Source organism: Squalius cephalus (genome assembly GCF_949319135.1).
Source record: "Squalius cephalus genome assembly, chromosome: 10".
Classification (NCBI taxonomy): Eukaryota; Metazoa; Chordata; class Actinopteri; order Cypriniformes; family Leuciscidae; genus Squalius; species Squalius cephalus.
In genome coordinates, this window is record NC_137131.1 from 9607554 (window position 1) to 9622270 (window position 14717).

The 14717-nt window shown below is 35.6% G+C and overlaps 2 protein-coding genes across 4 annotated transcripts in view; both read left to right on the forward strand.

Moving 5' to 3' along the window:
* Nucleotides 1–6804, forward strand: part of grm2a (glutamate receptor, metabotropic 2a) — a 46422-nt gene extending 39618 nt beyond the window's left edge. The window contains exons 5-6 of the mRNA XM_079884571.1: nt 3343–3520; nt 6353–6804. Coding sequence (XP_079740697.1) covers nt 3343–3520; nt 6353–6426 — 252 coding nt within the window. The 3' untranslated portion in view covers nt 6427–6804. The remainder of the gene's footprint in view (nt 1–3342; nt 3521–6352) is intronic.
* A 1246-nt stretch (nt 6805–8050) lies between these two features.
* On the forward strand, nt 8051–14430 carry parp3 (poly (ADP-ribose) polymerase family, member 3). Of its 3 annotated transcripts, none has more exons than XM_079884605.1 (12): nt 8051–8142; nt 8604–8646; nt 8852–9041; nt 9189–9314; nt 9427–9606; nt 9738–9882; nt 11138–11358; nt 11593–11748; nt 12210–12290; nt 12559–12736; nt 13099–13242; nt 13354–14430. In XM_079884605.1, exons 3-12 carry the CDS (start codon nt 8862–8864, stop codon nt 13530–13532), a joined length of 1590 nt encoding a protein of 529 aa, XP_079740731.1. In that variant the 5' UTR covers nt 8051–8142; nt 8604–8646; nt 8852–8861; the 3' UTR covers nt 13533–14430. The 3 variants fall into 3 exon arrangements, with proteins under 3 accessions (XP_079740731.1, XP_079740729.1, XP_079740730.1); XM_079884604.1 differs by lacking the exon at nt 8051–8142 and adding an exon at nt 8399–8433; XM_079884603.1 differs by lacking the exon at nt 8604–8646 and having other exon boundaries at nt 8057–8142.
* Nucleotides 14431–14717: the final 287 nt, after the last annotated feature.

Sequence of the window (14717 nt, forward strand, 5' to 3'; positions counted from 1 at the left end):
GATCAGAAACTCTTTTAAATGTCAAATATAACAGCATTAAACACAAGGTCTTTCCCTTTACTAAAAAACAAAAAACAAAAACAAATAAATAATACTTAATTTCAACATTTATTCTCCTTATCCAGTCCTATGCAAAGCATGGTGGGAACTAGAAATCCACTACCCAATTGCCCAAGTCATCAAGACTTTATTAAATCCCTACAACTTAATTTAAAATAATAATAAATAAATAATGCAGAAATAAGAGTTGAAATTTCACAAAATATTAAGTTAATGTAAAATTAACATTATTATGTCAGCAGAACTCAACACAATAATGTTTGCAGTTTGCACAATAACAGTTTTTTTATCTTGTATGTGAGGACACAATGTAATTTTACAGTTTCTATGAACATATCTTTAAATGTCATTTATGCTCAACATAGTTGAGATTTGGCTATGCTATCTTCTGACATATTGTTAATGAATGCCGTGCTTGAGTGTTCTGTATAACAATGTGATTTCTTTGAGAAGTAAATCTTGTGCCGGGGGGATATTACCGGCTCTCCTCTGGGAAAAGATATCAGAGGGGCTGTCTCAAATCACACTGCACACACAATGACAGCATGGAATATTTTTCATCATTTAGATAATGAGTTTCTCTTATAACCCTTAATCACTTCCCGACACTGACTTTATCCTTTATTTTTAGCATATATACAATTTCCCTGAGAGCGCGAGACTGAGAGTTTGCCTGATTGATTTTTTTTGTTACCATACCTGCCAATTCAGATGGCAGATAGAAAAATCTCTTTGATCACCTGTCTTTTGCACTGATGAAAGGAGAAGCTCACATTTCATGTGGCTCAAAAGCTGTTCAGTGTAGAACAAAGAAAGTGGGGATCTTTCTTCCTGGCAAATGACTAGCCTATGAAAACATGCTATTCAATTGGTCTGAGTATCAGCAGTCAAGTGCCTCAGGAGTCAGGACAGACACCATTAAACACTCTTACATTTGACAACAATTTATTTTTTATTTTCTTACAGTTTTAACACTTTGATGCATGAATTATTAAATTGAAAGAAAAAGTCCTAATGTTTATTTTCAAAAACAATAATATAATCATTTCCAAAGGTTTTAATGCTTATTTATTTATTTCATCACCCATGGTGATTTAGAAGTAACATCACACCCTGATTCCACTGTTGTGAATTAAATGGTCACAGTGCAACACAAACTTAATCTTTATTATTATTAATAGTTTTTTTTTTTTTTTTACATTTTGTTTTGTTATTTATTTTCACACATAGTTTGGAAGTAACATTACACCTTGATAGGTCAAAATTCAATCTATGAGTTGCAGTGCAACACAAACTTACTTGCCAATATATCATTTTTATATATGTGCATCCAGAATAGTCTAACTGGTGCATATAGCCAGCACTGCTGGTTAAAGCGTACATTGTACATGGCATTTGGATGCTCCAGTGAGCAAAAAAAGAGGACAGAAACATGATCCGGAGATGTTACGGCTGTAGGGGGCTTCTGTAAGGGTCAGTTCTACATCATCCATCAAGACGAAAGGATACAGAAAGATACAAGTCAGAAGGCCTCAGGAGAGAGAAGGGAATCTCCTTGAGTTCTGATTGGACAGGATGTCATTCTCTGTTCAGGGTTTCCACGTTTTATATATATGTTTGTGTGTGTGTGTGTGTGTGAGGTGATGTGTTAGAGCATGGGAGAATGATTCCCAGCTGGGGCCTTTGCTGAGAAAGCAAGGTGTGCCTTAGAGACCGAGACCTCGCCACAATCCCACACACAGAGACTCACAGGAAATGCAACAGCCTCATTCATCCTGCAGATATCATTTTTAGTTGTATCATTTCTGCTTCTCGCCCACCAACTACAGCATTGATGTGCAGAAGAAAAAGCACATGCTACTTGTAAGATTTACATGATAAATATTTGATCTTCAGAATCAGACATAAATCACAAATGCGGAACCAAAATAAAATATAGTCGGCTACAAAAATCTGAGACTATACTAAGTAATTTTGGATTCAAAATACAAAGTATTAACTTTCAACTTTCATCTTATAAGAATGATTTCTGAAGGATCTTGTGACACTGAAGACTGGAGTAATGATGCTGAACATTGAGCTTTGCCAACACTGGAATAAATTATATTTTTTTAATATATTCATTTAGTTATGTTTGGTCAAATAAATGCAGCCTTGGTGAAGAGAAGAGACTTCTTTCAAAAACATTACAAAAACGTACTGACCCCAAACCTTTGAACAGTAGTTTAAATATATATACAACAAACAACAGAATAACGTGATTGGTCAAAATGAATTATTCTAGAGCCATGAAATATTTTTTGAGTCTCTTTGAAAACCAGATTTCCATTTGCAGTTGGGTTCTCGTCTGAGTGTTTGTGTACTTGTACTTACTGTAGCTGAGTCGTTCCAATTTTTCACTGTGGAGACATTTTGTTAAAGAATAATGATGATCAATTATGGAGGAAAATCAGATTACAACACATGTCTCACTCAGTGTGATATTCTTTATAAAAAAGTGCATGTTTATGGAGACAAGAGCAAGGCTTGCTGAGAAAGCATACAAGACCTTTCCAAGCACATCTCTCTGAACGATGCATTATTTAAGGCCTAAAGCATTTTGGTTTATTCTGACGCATTGCCGCACTCACATAAACACTTTTAAATCTATTGTACTGAAGAAAGAATGAGCTACTCTTTGTTCAGTTGGTATTGAGGAAAAAAAATATATAATTCAGTGCAGCTGAACCATGTTTTGTAATTATTTAACAAAGGTCATATTGAAGTTTCTCCAATGCTTGACCCTGAGAGGATTGTTAACCACAGCTTTTAATATCTGTTGCCCAACTGAAAGAGGATAGCAATGGCATGACCGTGGATTTGAAACCCAGGGAATGCACAAACTGATAAAAGTGTATAGCTTGAATGCACATCGATTTAGATAAAAGTATCTGCCAAATGAAATACAAAGCAAACATCTCAGCCAAAACAGTGAAAATCTTCGAAACGGTTCCTGTTGATTCACCCCCTCTCTCATCAAAATGTTATTTGGCGATGCATGTCTCTAATACCTGTATTAGTATGCATGAGATTGCTTATACACGGCACACACACCTGCTTTGCACATGGATTCATCCTCTTAAGATACATCTTTAGCCGCTAGGCTTTGGCAACACATTTGGAATTGAGTTCAATGGAAAAATAAATTCAATCCCATGTTAACATCCCTGTCGAATATGAATACGCCAGTCAGGTGGTATCACGGTGTAAATGTAATCGCTTTTTTTGTGTCTACTCTCTCAGGTACAGACCACTACCATGTGCATCTCTGTGAGTCTGAGTGGTTCAGTGGTGCTGGGCTGCCTCTTCGCTCCCAAGATTCACATCATCCTCTTCCAGCCCCAGAAGAACGTCACCACGCTCAGAGTGGCCACCACTCGATTCAGTGTGACCACTGGCCCTGGCTCCAGCTTCTCTCAAGGTACAGTATCATTTATGATCTCTGTCTTTAATATACCAGCATCATCGGAAATATAATCAATCAACAGCTGCAGATGTTTAAAGCGTAACTCTCGCCCAAAAGGGTCTTTTTGTGAATCTACCCGAGGCAAACTTTAGTTTAAAAGCATAATTAGGATGGAAACGCCACTTTTAAGATTGACCGTATTTTCGTTTTCGATCAAATTGCCTTTTGAATGGGAGTGCTAGGGGCACTACTATGATAGCATCAAAATCGCTATTTTTAAATCACTAAGAAGGCTCGACACAACATGAAACTTTGCTCGAAGTATCACCAGGGGCTCTACACATGAACTCGAGCATTGAGAACATTGTTTGTGTACACAGAGTTTACTAAAAAGAAAGATTTTGAACAACTCACTGTCACTGTAGCTGTGTCCGTCGGCATTTTGACAGTCAAAAATAGTCAATCGCCGAATGCGAATGAACTGACTCTGAATTTTAGTATTGTTTCTTATATGAGGATCCTTTTTCAAATACAAGGTCAATATTGATTTTCACTAACAACAAAACAACAAATTATCCGTGAATTCATATAGAGCTAAGCTTTCCATCTTTATGCTGGGTACACACCAAAAGATTTTTTACATCTTATAAGATTTTCAAAATGTGATAGACCACAAACATGAGGACAAAAAATCATAGATTTAACCGTTTTGCTCCTATAATGTGTGGTGTGCCATGATGTGACAAAGACAGCACACCACACACGAACAGATTTTCAACCAGAGTCTCGACTGTGAACCATAGACTGTAAAAAATAGCTGTGAACACAGGAAATCTCTCAAAATCTCGCAAGACCTCAGAATAAGCATGGCGGACGATATGCAGGAAGAAATTGCGGTGATTGTGTTTGGAAAGGTTTTACACGACACGTTGTATAAACATTTGTGCTGTTGCCACAAATCAACAAGCTGATCCTCCATCTCTGCTGTCCACATCAATTTCACTTTGTGCTGCGCCATGACTGCGTTTGTTATGCTTCCGTCTTTTATCATCTCGCTTTCTGATTGGATATTGTTTCGTTTCACGTTATAATCTCCAGAGCGTGCGCGCGTTTGTCCTCGGGGTTCCCCCCACACATCAGGATTTCTGATCATAAATATTAAACATGTTGAATATTTACGATTCGCGATCGGGGCGGCTCCGACGTTCTTCCGATAAGGTTCGGACACTCTTAACACACCTCACACCAAGGGAAAATCTGATAAGATAATCTGTAGAACCATCAAGATAATCGGGACATAGTTAGGATTGTCGGAAGGGGGGAAATCGGCCCAAAATCAGCCCGATTATCTTTTGGTGTGTACCCAGCATAACTCTCCTCCCTGTTACATTGCATTGGGAGATCGACTATTTTTGACTGACAAAATTCAGTCGGAAACAACAACAGCTACAGTGAGTTGTTCAAAACCAAAAAGCTTAGCTCCATATAAATTCACAGATAATTTGTTGTTAGTGAAAATCAATATTGACCTTGTATTTGAAAAAGGATCCTCATATAAGAAACAATACTAAAATTCAGAGTCAGTTCATTCGCATTCGGAGATCGACTATTTTTGACTGTCAAAATGCCGGCGGACACAGCTACAGTGAGTTGCTCAAAATCTTTCTTTTTAGTAAACTCTGTGTACACAAACAATGTTCTCAATGCTCGAGTTCATGTGTAGAGCCCCTGGTGATACTTCGAGCAAAGTTTCATGTTGTGTCGAGCCTTCTTAGTGTTTTAAAAATAGCGATTTTTGATGCTATCATAGTAGTGTCCCTAGCACTCCCATTCAAAAGGCAATTTGACCCGAAAACGAACATATGGTCAATCTTTCATTCTAATTATGCTTTTAAACGAAAGTTTGCCTCGGGTAGATTAACAAAAAGACCCTAGGTTGCATTTTGGCGAGAGTTACGCTTTAAATCAAGCATATTCATCAATTTGTGTCACCCATATTCGAAAATATGGATTGGCAATGTCTGAACTGCCGTTAGAAATGAAAGATATTGATCAAAATATTCAGCATTGTATGATGGCAGAGTAATATTGGAGCAGAACATAAAGTATCATTGGCCCTGCGAGTGCAGATATTTGGCTTTATTGGATTACATTGATATTACTGTAGCATGCACTGAAACATCCCTGAGCTTAGGATAGAGTGCATATGTGAATCCCTTAAAATGGGTATTTCACCTCAAAATCAAGTGACAAATAAATAATATTTAGCATTATGATGTAAATATTTGTTTGCATATTGACAGACAATTCCTCTCATTACTGTAATGCACAAATACTAATTCTCAGTTATGTTATGTGACATTTAATAAATATATTTTAAATTGTAAAAAATTGAATTTACATCATGGTGGTATTTGTGATACTGCTGCATTACAAAAATATATATAATATGTATTACAGTAATAAAAATATAAGGAGAATCGACACTGAAAATTACAAAAAAAAAGCAAAAATATAAACGAAATATATACAATTGGGTGGAAAAAGTGGTTAATTATGATGAAAATAATGTCAAAATGCAAAATAAAACAATATATATATATATATATATATATATATATATATATTATTTATGCAATGTTTTAATAATAATAATAATAATAATAATATATATATATATATATATATATATATATATATATATATGTATTATTTATGCAATGTTTTAATAATATATAAAATAAAAATATGTTTTAATGAGATTCACCCACATGCTTGAAAACATCTATCGATACACTGTGATTTGCAACTTACGATATCTTTATATTATTGAAAATGTCTTTACAGCCTCGGCCTCCAACGTCGTGCCTACAGTATGTAATGGCAGAGAGGTAGTGGACTCAACAACATCGTCACTCTGAGAAACAGGATTCCTGTTTGTTTGCCAAATGCAGTATACAGATAAATCTTATCTTCACTAGTCATGAAATCAAGTGTTTGCTAGTGTTGAGGAGGCTATTCGGAATAAAGAATGCCTGTTATGTTGTTCTCAACGTGCTGTGACAATATCCCATTTTGTTTCTCTCTCTCTTTCTCTCTCTGACTAGTTAGATGATATCAGTGGGATGCCAGTTTAAACTCTTTTTATGGAAACCATAATAAAGTCTTGTTTGAGATATGGAGTTAAGATATAGTAAATCTGTTTAAAGTATTATATACAAGATGTTTTTAATGTAGATTTATGGTGATTCTGGTTTGTGCTTTCTTGTAATTTATGTAAATAAAATGTGTTTTATATTAATACAAGCACTCCTGGTCATTTTAACTTGATATTATATTATATTATATTATATTATACATTTGTACAATTAAGAAAATTACACACATCAGCTTTAAAAGTATTAAATATTTATATGCAATGTTCATGGTATACAGAAACTTGTACATTGTCTCCATCTAGAGGATGTAGGTGCTCATCACATAAAATTGGGTGAGGTAAAACTAAGAAAAATGATCAAGTGTTGGGCAATTGGGCTTTAATATTAATTCGTTTTTTAGATGTTAAATGCTAATTTGTTGCGCTGTATAAAATAGTGACCATTTTAAAATGCAGGTGATTTGCAAGTGCAATAAATGATGTCCCTAATTTCATTGCGCATAAAGTCGTTTCATTAGCTACCATGTTAAAAGATAAATAAACCAGTAGGAAAAATAAAGACAAAATACTGCATATGCTGCTATTACTGCACTACAAATGTAATGCACATTCATCAGTCTACCGAAGGATCATGTCTCATAGACAAAACATCATATTTATATACTTCATCCTTAATAATAACAATGTCCACATAGGCTATCACTGACCCATGTTACAAAAAGGGTAATTGATATATTGCACTCAATCACTGGTGGTGAAATGACAAAAAAAGAAATTGAATTTTTTTTTTTTTTTTTTTATGGTTATATCTGCAGTCATTTTCTGCCTTAATATTTTTAGCATTTATAAACATTAGGACTTCTAGTGTCCATAGTCCCACTGGAGGATTTTCATTTCTTTTACAACATACAAGTATTTTTTTACTGCTTCCATTCAAGCACAAAGCCAGCATTATAGCTTACATTAAGTGAGAAGTACAAAGGTTGGATGTTGGACTAAAATTATTTACAACCTCATGTTATATTGGGGCTATTAAAGTCTTTGAAGCAACATGTGATGCAAATTTAAAAAAATAAATAAATAAATAAATGAAATAAAAATAAAATACTAGTAAAAATAATTTTAACTATTTTGTTTTTGCAGGATGTCCCTTTTAAGATACACAAGAACCTGACACTTTGTGTCAGAGAAGTACACTAAAAACAATTGTACTAATGAGAACAAAGTTTATTTATTTATGAATATTTTCATCGCATCTCAAATGGTGTATTTTATGAATTGTGAAATGTGTCTGTTTTAAAACATTATCTACAACTTTGGTGGCATAAGCTGTCATTCAAAATAAAAAAATATATCTGAAATCATTGATTTGTAAGGGAAGGGGTGTGGCGTAAAGTGTCAGAAACACGGAAGTCAGGCTGCAGGCAGTCCCGAAGTGAGAGAGTGAATCTGCAAACTTTCTTAGCACCCTCACTAGCAGGTAAGTATCATTCTATCTGACTAATAATAAAATCTCGAATCATTTTTAACCGTGCTCTGTAGACTATGCGTTGCTAACAGTTACAGCTATAGCGCTGCAGGTGGAGTGTGCGTCAAAACACGCCATAATTGCTCGCCGCGTTTCTGAACACCTGCGATTTCACATTATATGTTTATTTGTGCACACATTAGTTAGTTAGTAAATGTTCTCATTGTTGACAAGACGCATGTTTTCTATGAACCCATTTTCAGTGCCTCTGATAGGCTGCCAGGAAGATCTACGTCACTTACAGTAAACTCCAGCATGTCCGAACATGTCTCAGCAGGACTGTGTTGATTTATTGTTTACCATATTTAAAAATTTGATGTCATATCATTTCCAAACAGTGTGTTTGAAAAATGTTGATTAGATATAACAATAAATAAAGAAACATCTGGTATATTTTCTTAATACATTTTCAGGTGTCCATGTTAGAAGTTACACGTGGCAAAACATTTCTCAAAGGTGAAATAAATTCACCTATATTTTAAATTAATTGTGATATTGCAATAAAAGTAAACTGAAATAATTTTTAAATGAATTTTAAATGTATTAAGTAATGCATGCTGCAGTATATCACTACATCTTATTTAACTGACTCCATAACTGCTGATCAGTTTATTGAATGTTTATATACTATATTTAAAACATCATATGATTATGAACAAAGAGGAAAGAGGATGGCACCTAAGAGAAGGGCAACATCAAGCACCAAAGCTGGAGGGAAGAAGGTAAAGGAGGAGCCTGAAGCTCCACCAAAGGACAAGTTCACCTCTGCCAAAGAGGCCCTGAAGGCAACAGGATCGCGAGTGAGGGCCACGAGGAACCCTGACAGCTTCTGTCATCTATCAAATGCTGAGGTGAGACCGAACAAGTGGTTAAACAACAATTGATCATGTTTAAACTACCATTGATGTCTTTGGTTCAGAGAGAATTGTGAGTTTTCGTGCAAATTACTGCTTGCCCTGAATCACAGAAAAAAAATCTTGTGTGATCCTAACCAACAGGTTCATGAGGATTACGACTGCATGCTAAACCAAACTAACATTGGAAACAACAACAACAAATTCTATGTAACCCAAGTCTTAGTGTCTGGAGGGAAGTACTATTGCTGGACAAGATGGGGCAGAGTGGTAAGTTGCTTTCTCTTTTTTTGTCTATCAAATATGTCACAACATAATGTGCATAAATGCTCTTGTAGCTTCTAATGGATGACGTACTTTTCCTCTCATTCACTGTTTTCAGGGAGAGTCAGGCCAGAACAATTTAGCTGGTCCATCTACCGCTGATGCAGCCATTAAGTGTTTCGAAAAGAAATTCAAAGAGAAGACCAAGAATAACTGGAGCGATCGAGAAAACTTTGTCTCTCATTCTGGGAAGTACACACTGATAGAGGTAGATGGGGACCAGGATGCAGAAGTGAAGGTAATTTAGCTTGTTTATCAGTTTTTGCAGCATTTAATGAATTTACTTTATTACACCCTTAACTGAAGCCGTGTCCTTGTTATTGTCCAAAGACTAAAGACACAGTTTCTAATGTTTTGTGTTTCCTGCAGGTGGATACTGTAGACGGTGGAGATGTGAAGGTGAAAAGCGAACAACACGTTCTGCCTTGTGCGTTGGATGAGGCAACTCAAAGGCTCATCCGATTCATCTTCGACAACGACATGTTCAAAGAAGCCATGTCCAGCATGAACCTGGGTTAGTATATTGTGATACAGCTTTGAATCATTAGGCCGTGTGTCCACCAAAGCGTTTTTAGCCAGCTGAAAACTTAGCTGTGGGCGCTTGAGAGCGTTTTTTTCCATTTAGACGCTTTGCCTGCTATGATACGAAATATCTCATTTTATAGAATCTTAGTTTTACAGATCATTTTATTCTGTATTGTTTCTATATAAAAATATTGATACAATGTAAAGTATTTGCTCTGGCTCTTGTTTTAAATGATTTTTTTCTATTATGCTTGTCGTTGTCATCTGTTGACATTGGTCGGTGTTGTTTTTGTCCCGCCCCTCCTCCACTGTGATTGGACGGCTGGGTAAATAGTGACAGTGATGAGCGCTGCGTACCCAAAGTTGAACATTCTTCAACTCTCGGCATGCGGTAAAAAATGCAGAGCGATTCAGCGTGAAATAGACGCTCAGTGCCTCGCTACGCTCCTAGCGTTTTAAAAACATGTCGCTCCCATTGAAAACAATTGGAAAAATACGCTAGCTGCGGGAAAAAGCGCTTTGGTGGACACATGGCCTTAAAGTGCCCTATTATGCTATTTTAAATGTTCCTTTTTGTTTTTGAGGTCTCCAACAGTAGGTTTACATGCATCCAAGGTCTTTAATTTTCTCATTGCAGCATCAACTCTTTTCTCACTGTCTGAAACGGTTCGATCAAAGATTCGGCCTCTCTAAATTTTATGCAAATTTTATACAAAACTACGTAGGTTTGTGCAGGAAGTAAAATGGAATTGCTGAGGACTCATTTCAGGCAGTTCAAAATCAGATTTTTTTGGGGGATACAATAACGCAATTTGTCGTGCACTTTGATCTTTGAAGCTTTGCAGACCTTTTACATTCACAAACAGCTGAATTACACACTACATTTAAGCTAATATCTGAGAAAGCATAATAGGGGCACTGTAAGTCCCAGTTCTTCTGTTCCTTTCAATAGGCATGTTACTGTGGTTCTTTTATAACTTGTTTTTGATAGCTGGGAAAAATAAGTAATATTTTAAAAACTCAATGAAATAGACTTCAGATCGCTCAGGGATTCATTTCCCATTTTACATGTGTTTCAGAAAGCCACAGGGGGGTTTGGCATTGTGATTGTAAACTGAAGATGGGACTTTTTGCTGCCTATTTGAGCTCTATCTACCATTTTTCTGAGCTCCATCTGTAAGATGGAGATGTATACGATCCATTTTTTGTGAAGGAGTTTCATGCGTCACATATTTCTCTGTCAGATATTAAGAAGATGCCTTTGGGGAAACTCAGCAAGCAGCAGATAGCCAAAGGCTTTGAGGCTTTGGAGGAGATTGAAGCCGCAATAAAGAAGGGGGAACGGAACAAGTTTGAAGAACTCACCAACAAATTCTTCACAATTATTCCTCATAACTTTGGCCGCAACAGACCCCCTATCATCTCTGATGATTCTGTTCTTCAGGGCAAGAAGGAGATGCTTTTGGTGAGATACATAGCAGTTACTGTGCACTGAGAATGTTTCGGGCTAGTTGTCACACTTTTTAATGTGAATATTTCTCAGAATAGGTTTATTTGTTAAATCATACAATGTTTGGCTACAAAAATAAACATTGATCTTGTGTGTGTTTTTAATCGAGATGGCAAGCCAATATAGAGTGCTTTGCCATCTCGATAAGAATGACCAAAATCCGAACTTTCTTTTGCTTGTATCTTGTAGGTTCTTGCAGACATCGAGGTTGCCCAGAGTCTTAAAGCTGAATCTGAGAAAGCCACAGAAGAAATGAAGGATGTGGTGCCTCATCCAGTTGACCAGAATTACCAGTCTCTGAAATGCAAGCTAAGTTTGCTGGATAAGAAATCGAAGGAATATAAGGTTTCAATGCACAGCAACATTTATAGTCCACATTGGAAATCAGGAATTCAAAATCTAATTTAAATCTGGTAAACAAACTTTTAAAAGAATAAATGATGCAGTGTTTATTATCAGCATAACACTGACATTTTTTGTCAGAATGTCTTACTTAAGAATATGACCTAGAAATATTATAATAGCAAAATTGTAAATATTGAAACGTATTGTCAACTTTTAAACAATTTTATAAAATGCAGAATTTCCAGATTTAAATGAAAATTCCCAGATTTTCATGAACATATATTAAAAACATAATGAATGATTTTATATTATTTAACCTTTGCTTTTTTAAGTCTTTAAGTTATTTACCAAGTTATTTACCATTTACCAAGCTTGATAAAATAAATTGACGTATAGAAATGGGTTGAAAAAAGTGCAGTCTGCTCAAAAGTTCCTTTTTCTCTCTCTTTTTTGTATTTAAGATAATTGAGAAGTACTTGAATGCCACTGGACGCGAAGGACTCACTTTAGTGGACGTCTGGGAAGTTGACAGAGATACAGAGGTGAATAGTATTGCGTAATTTAAGTTTAAAGTTTATGCATAGTAAGCAGTAAACAGTAAACTCGTAACAGTAAATGTCAAAAAAGTGCAAATGCACAGTAATTTTTTCCATTAGAACTCCTGTTAGGTTCCCATTAGATTCCTAATTTCATTTCAAACCAGCAGTGAGCACTCGGCCTCAGTGGGTGTTGAATTCTGTTCATTACTGAGTCTTATTATCCTAATTAAATCCTGTGTGTGTGCGTGCATGTGTGCATTTGCTTGTGTAGGCTGAGCGCTTCAGGGAAAATGATGCATTGGAGAACCGGAAGCTGCTTTGGCATGGAACAAGCGTGGCCGTGGTTGCAGCCATTCTGAAGGGCGGACTTCGTATTATGCCCCATTCTGGTGGACGTGTGGGCAGGGGAATCTATTTTGCATCTGAAAACATCAAATCTGCTGGCTATGGTGAGAAACAGGACCTTCTTTGCATCAGTATAAAAGAACATATAAACACATATAAAGTTTGATTAGATACAACATGGCAACACAATGGCAAGGATTGCTTGTAGTAGGGCTGGGCGATAAATCGATTTTATCGACTAACTCGAATGTGTAGTTTACGTCGACTTGTTTGAATGAAAATCAGTTTTCTCTTTAACATCCGCCGACGCTCCACTCTGGGCTCCCGTAGTTCTGAACGGGCTCAGCGTTTGCCATAGAGATACACAAACAAAAAGGCAAATGAAAAATTGGCAATGTCGTAGACATTATTAGGCACTTTTTAATCTCTAAAATAATTTTTCTTATGTTCTTTATTGTGTTTACAGTGCATCCATCCAACAACATTGGCATCATGTTTCTAAATGAAGTTGCTTTGGGAAAAGAGTACACCATCACGCAGGATGATTCCAGCTTAAGGAAGGCCCCCGCTGGCTATGACAGCGTAATTGCACGCGGAAGCCAAGAACCAGGTTTTTCCAAATATAATCAAAACTCATTACTCATTTCTCTTTATAGACATTTTGTTAAATTCTGCATAACATTAGTTCTTAGCAATTTCAGTCTTTTTTTTTCTTCTTCAGATCCCTCGAAAAATGCCTTCATTGAGTTTGATGGTAAAAAGGTGGCAGTTCCTCAGGGAAAAGCCATAAAACAGACGCAGTACGAAGGAAGTTCCTTCTACAACAGTGAGTATCTCATCTATAAGGAAAGCCAGTGTCGCATCCGATACCTCCTGGAGTTGAAGTTCAATTATTACTAGAGCTGATTTGAAAACATGGAACTGTATCTACATATATAGCTTCTTATGAATGGCACTTCTGCTACGTGGTTTCATGCTCACATACTGTATAAAGCATTGAATGTTTGAGTTAATTAGTCGGAATGTCTAAGAAATATTTGATTATTACATTACATCTTTATCATGTACTGTAAACTTTGGTTGGTATAGCCTTACAGTATGTTTTCTCACAATCCCTTCTCTCTGAGGGAGGTTTGCATGTCTTCCTATCATTACTTATTGTTATTCATATTAGAAACGTTGCTGCAGGTTTCTGTACTGTCATAAAAACAAGTTAGTATGTTCACCTTTAAACATTTGAAAAATGTTGAATAAATGTGCATTTTTATTTTAAAGAGCATAACATTTTCAAAAAGGGCTAAAATGAAGAGAATATAAAATATTGTTATTGTTTTTTTTAAGCTTGTTCGGAATTTATCCCGTTGAATTAAATACTCTTATTTTACACAGACAAAGAGTATTTAAAAAAATATATTTCTAAAGTATGATTGAAGCCTAATTAACTTTGTTAAGAGTATATTTTCTTTTTCTAAAATTGTAATTTCTTTTAAGTTTATGTTCATGCAATTATATGCATGCAAGCTGCTCATACATGGCTGACAAGCACGGCTTATGAAGGAAGTCCAATGCTAATACGGCCCTTTATATTTGTTTGGTCAGATGTTTGTTTTATCAAGCATTTGTTTGAAGCTCTTTATATAATCATATTGCACAAAGTTAATAGATATTATTCCATTGTTATATATTTTTCTCTTTTTTATGTTGTGGTGAGCTTTGAAGTAAAGTTAATGTTAATGTAACTGCTTAGTACTGAAGAAAAAAAAAACTGAAGATAATAAATCATTATAATTATACTTGCACTGTTGTGTTCTCCTTTTAACCAGTAGATGTCACTTTTCAAAATGCAAAGGTTTTATTAAACGTCCCATTAGATCCACAGCAATGTATGTTAAAACTGTTCACAAAGGTTTTAGTTCGATTTTTATTAAAGAAATGAATAATTTGCTAGACATAATATGTGCATTTATAATCAATACATTTATTGCTCAGTACATCTAAGTGGACAGCAGTACAATGACAGTCTTTGCCTACATTCTGTAATAACCATACATGCCTATTTAATACAACCTAACAACAGAGTTAATA

Bases quoted from the DNA above. Each gene is read 5' to 3' on its own strand.
- parp3 (XM_079884605.1), top strand. From the start codon at position 8,862: ATGGCACCTAAGAGAAGGGCAACATCAAGCACCAAAGCTGGAGGGAAG. The intron at 9,883-11,137 runs GTTAGTATATTG...TTTCTCTGTCAG, and splicing joins CATGTCCAGCATGAACCTGG to ATATTAAGAAGATGCCTTTG. The intron at 11,359-11,592 runs GTGAGATACATA...TGTATCTTGTAG, and splicing joins GCAAGAAGGAGATGCTTTTG to GTTCTTGCAGACATCGAGGT.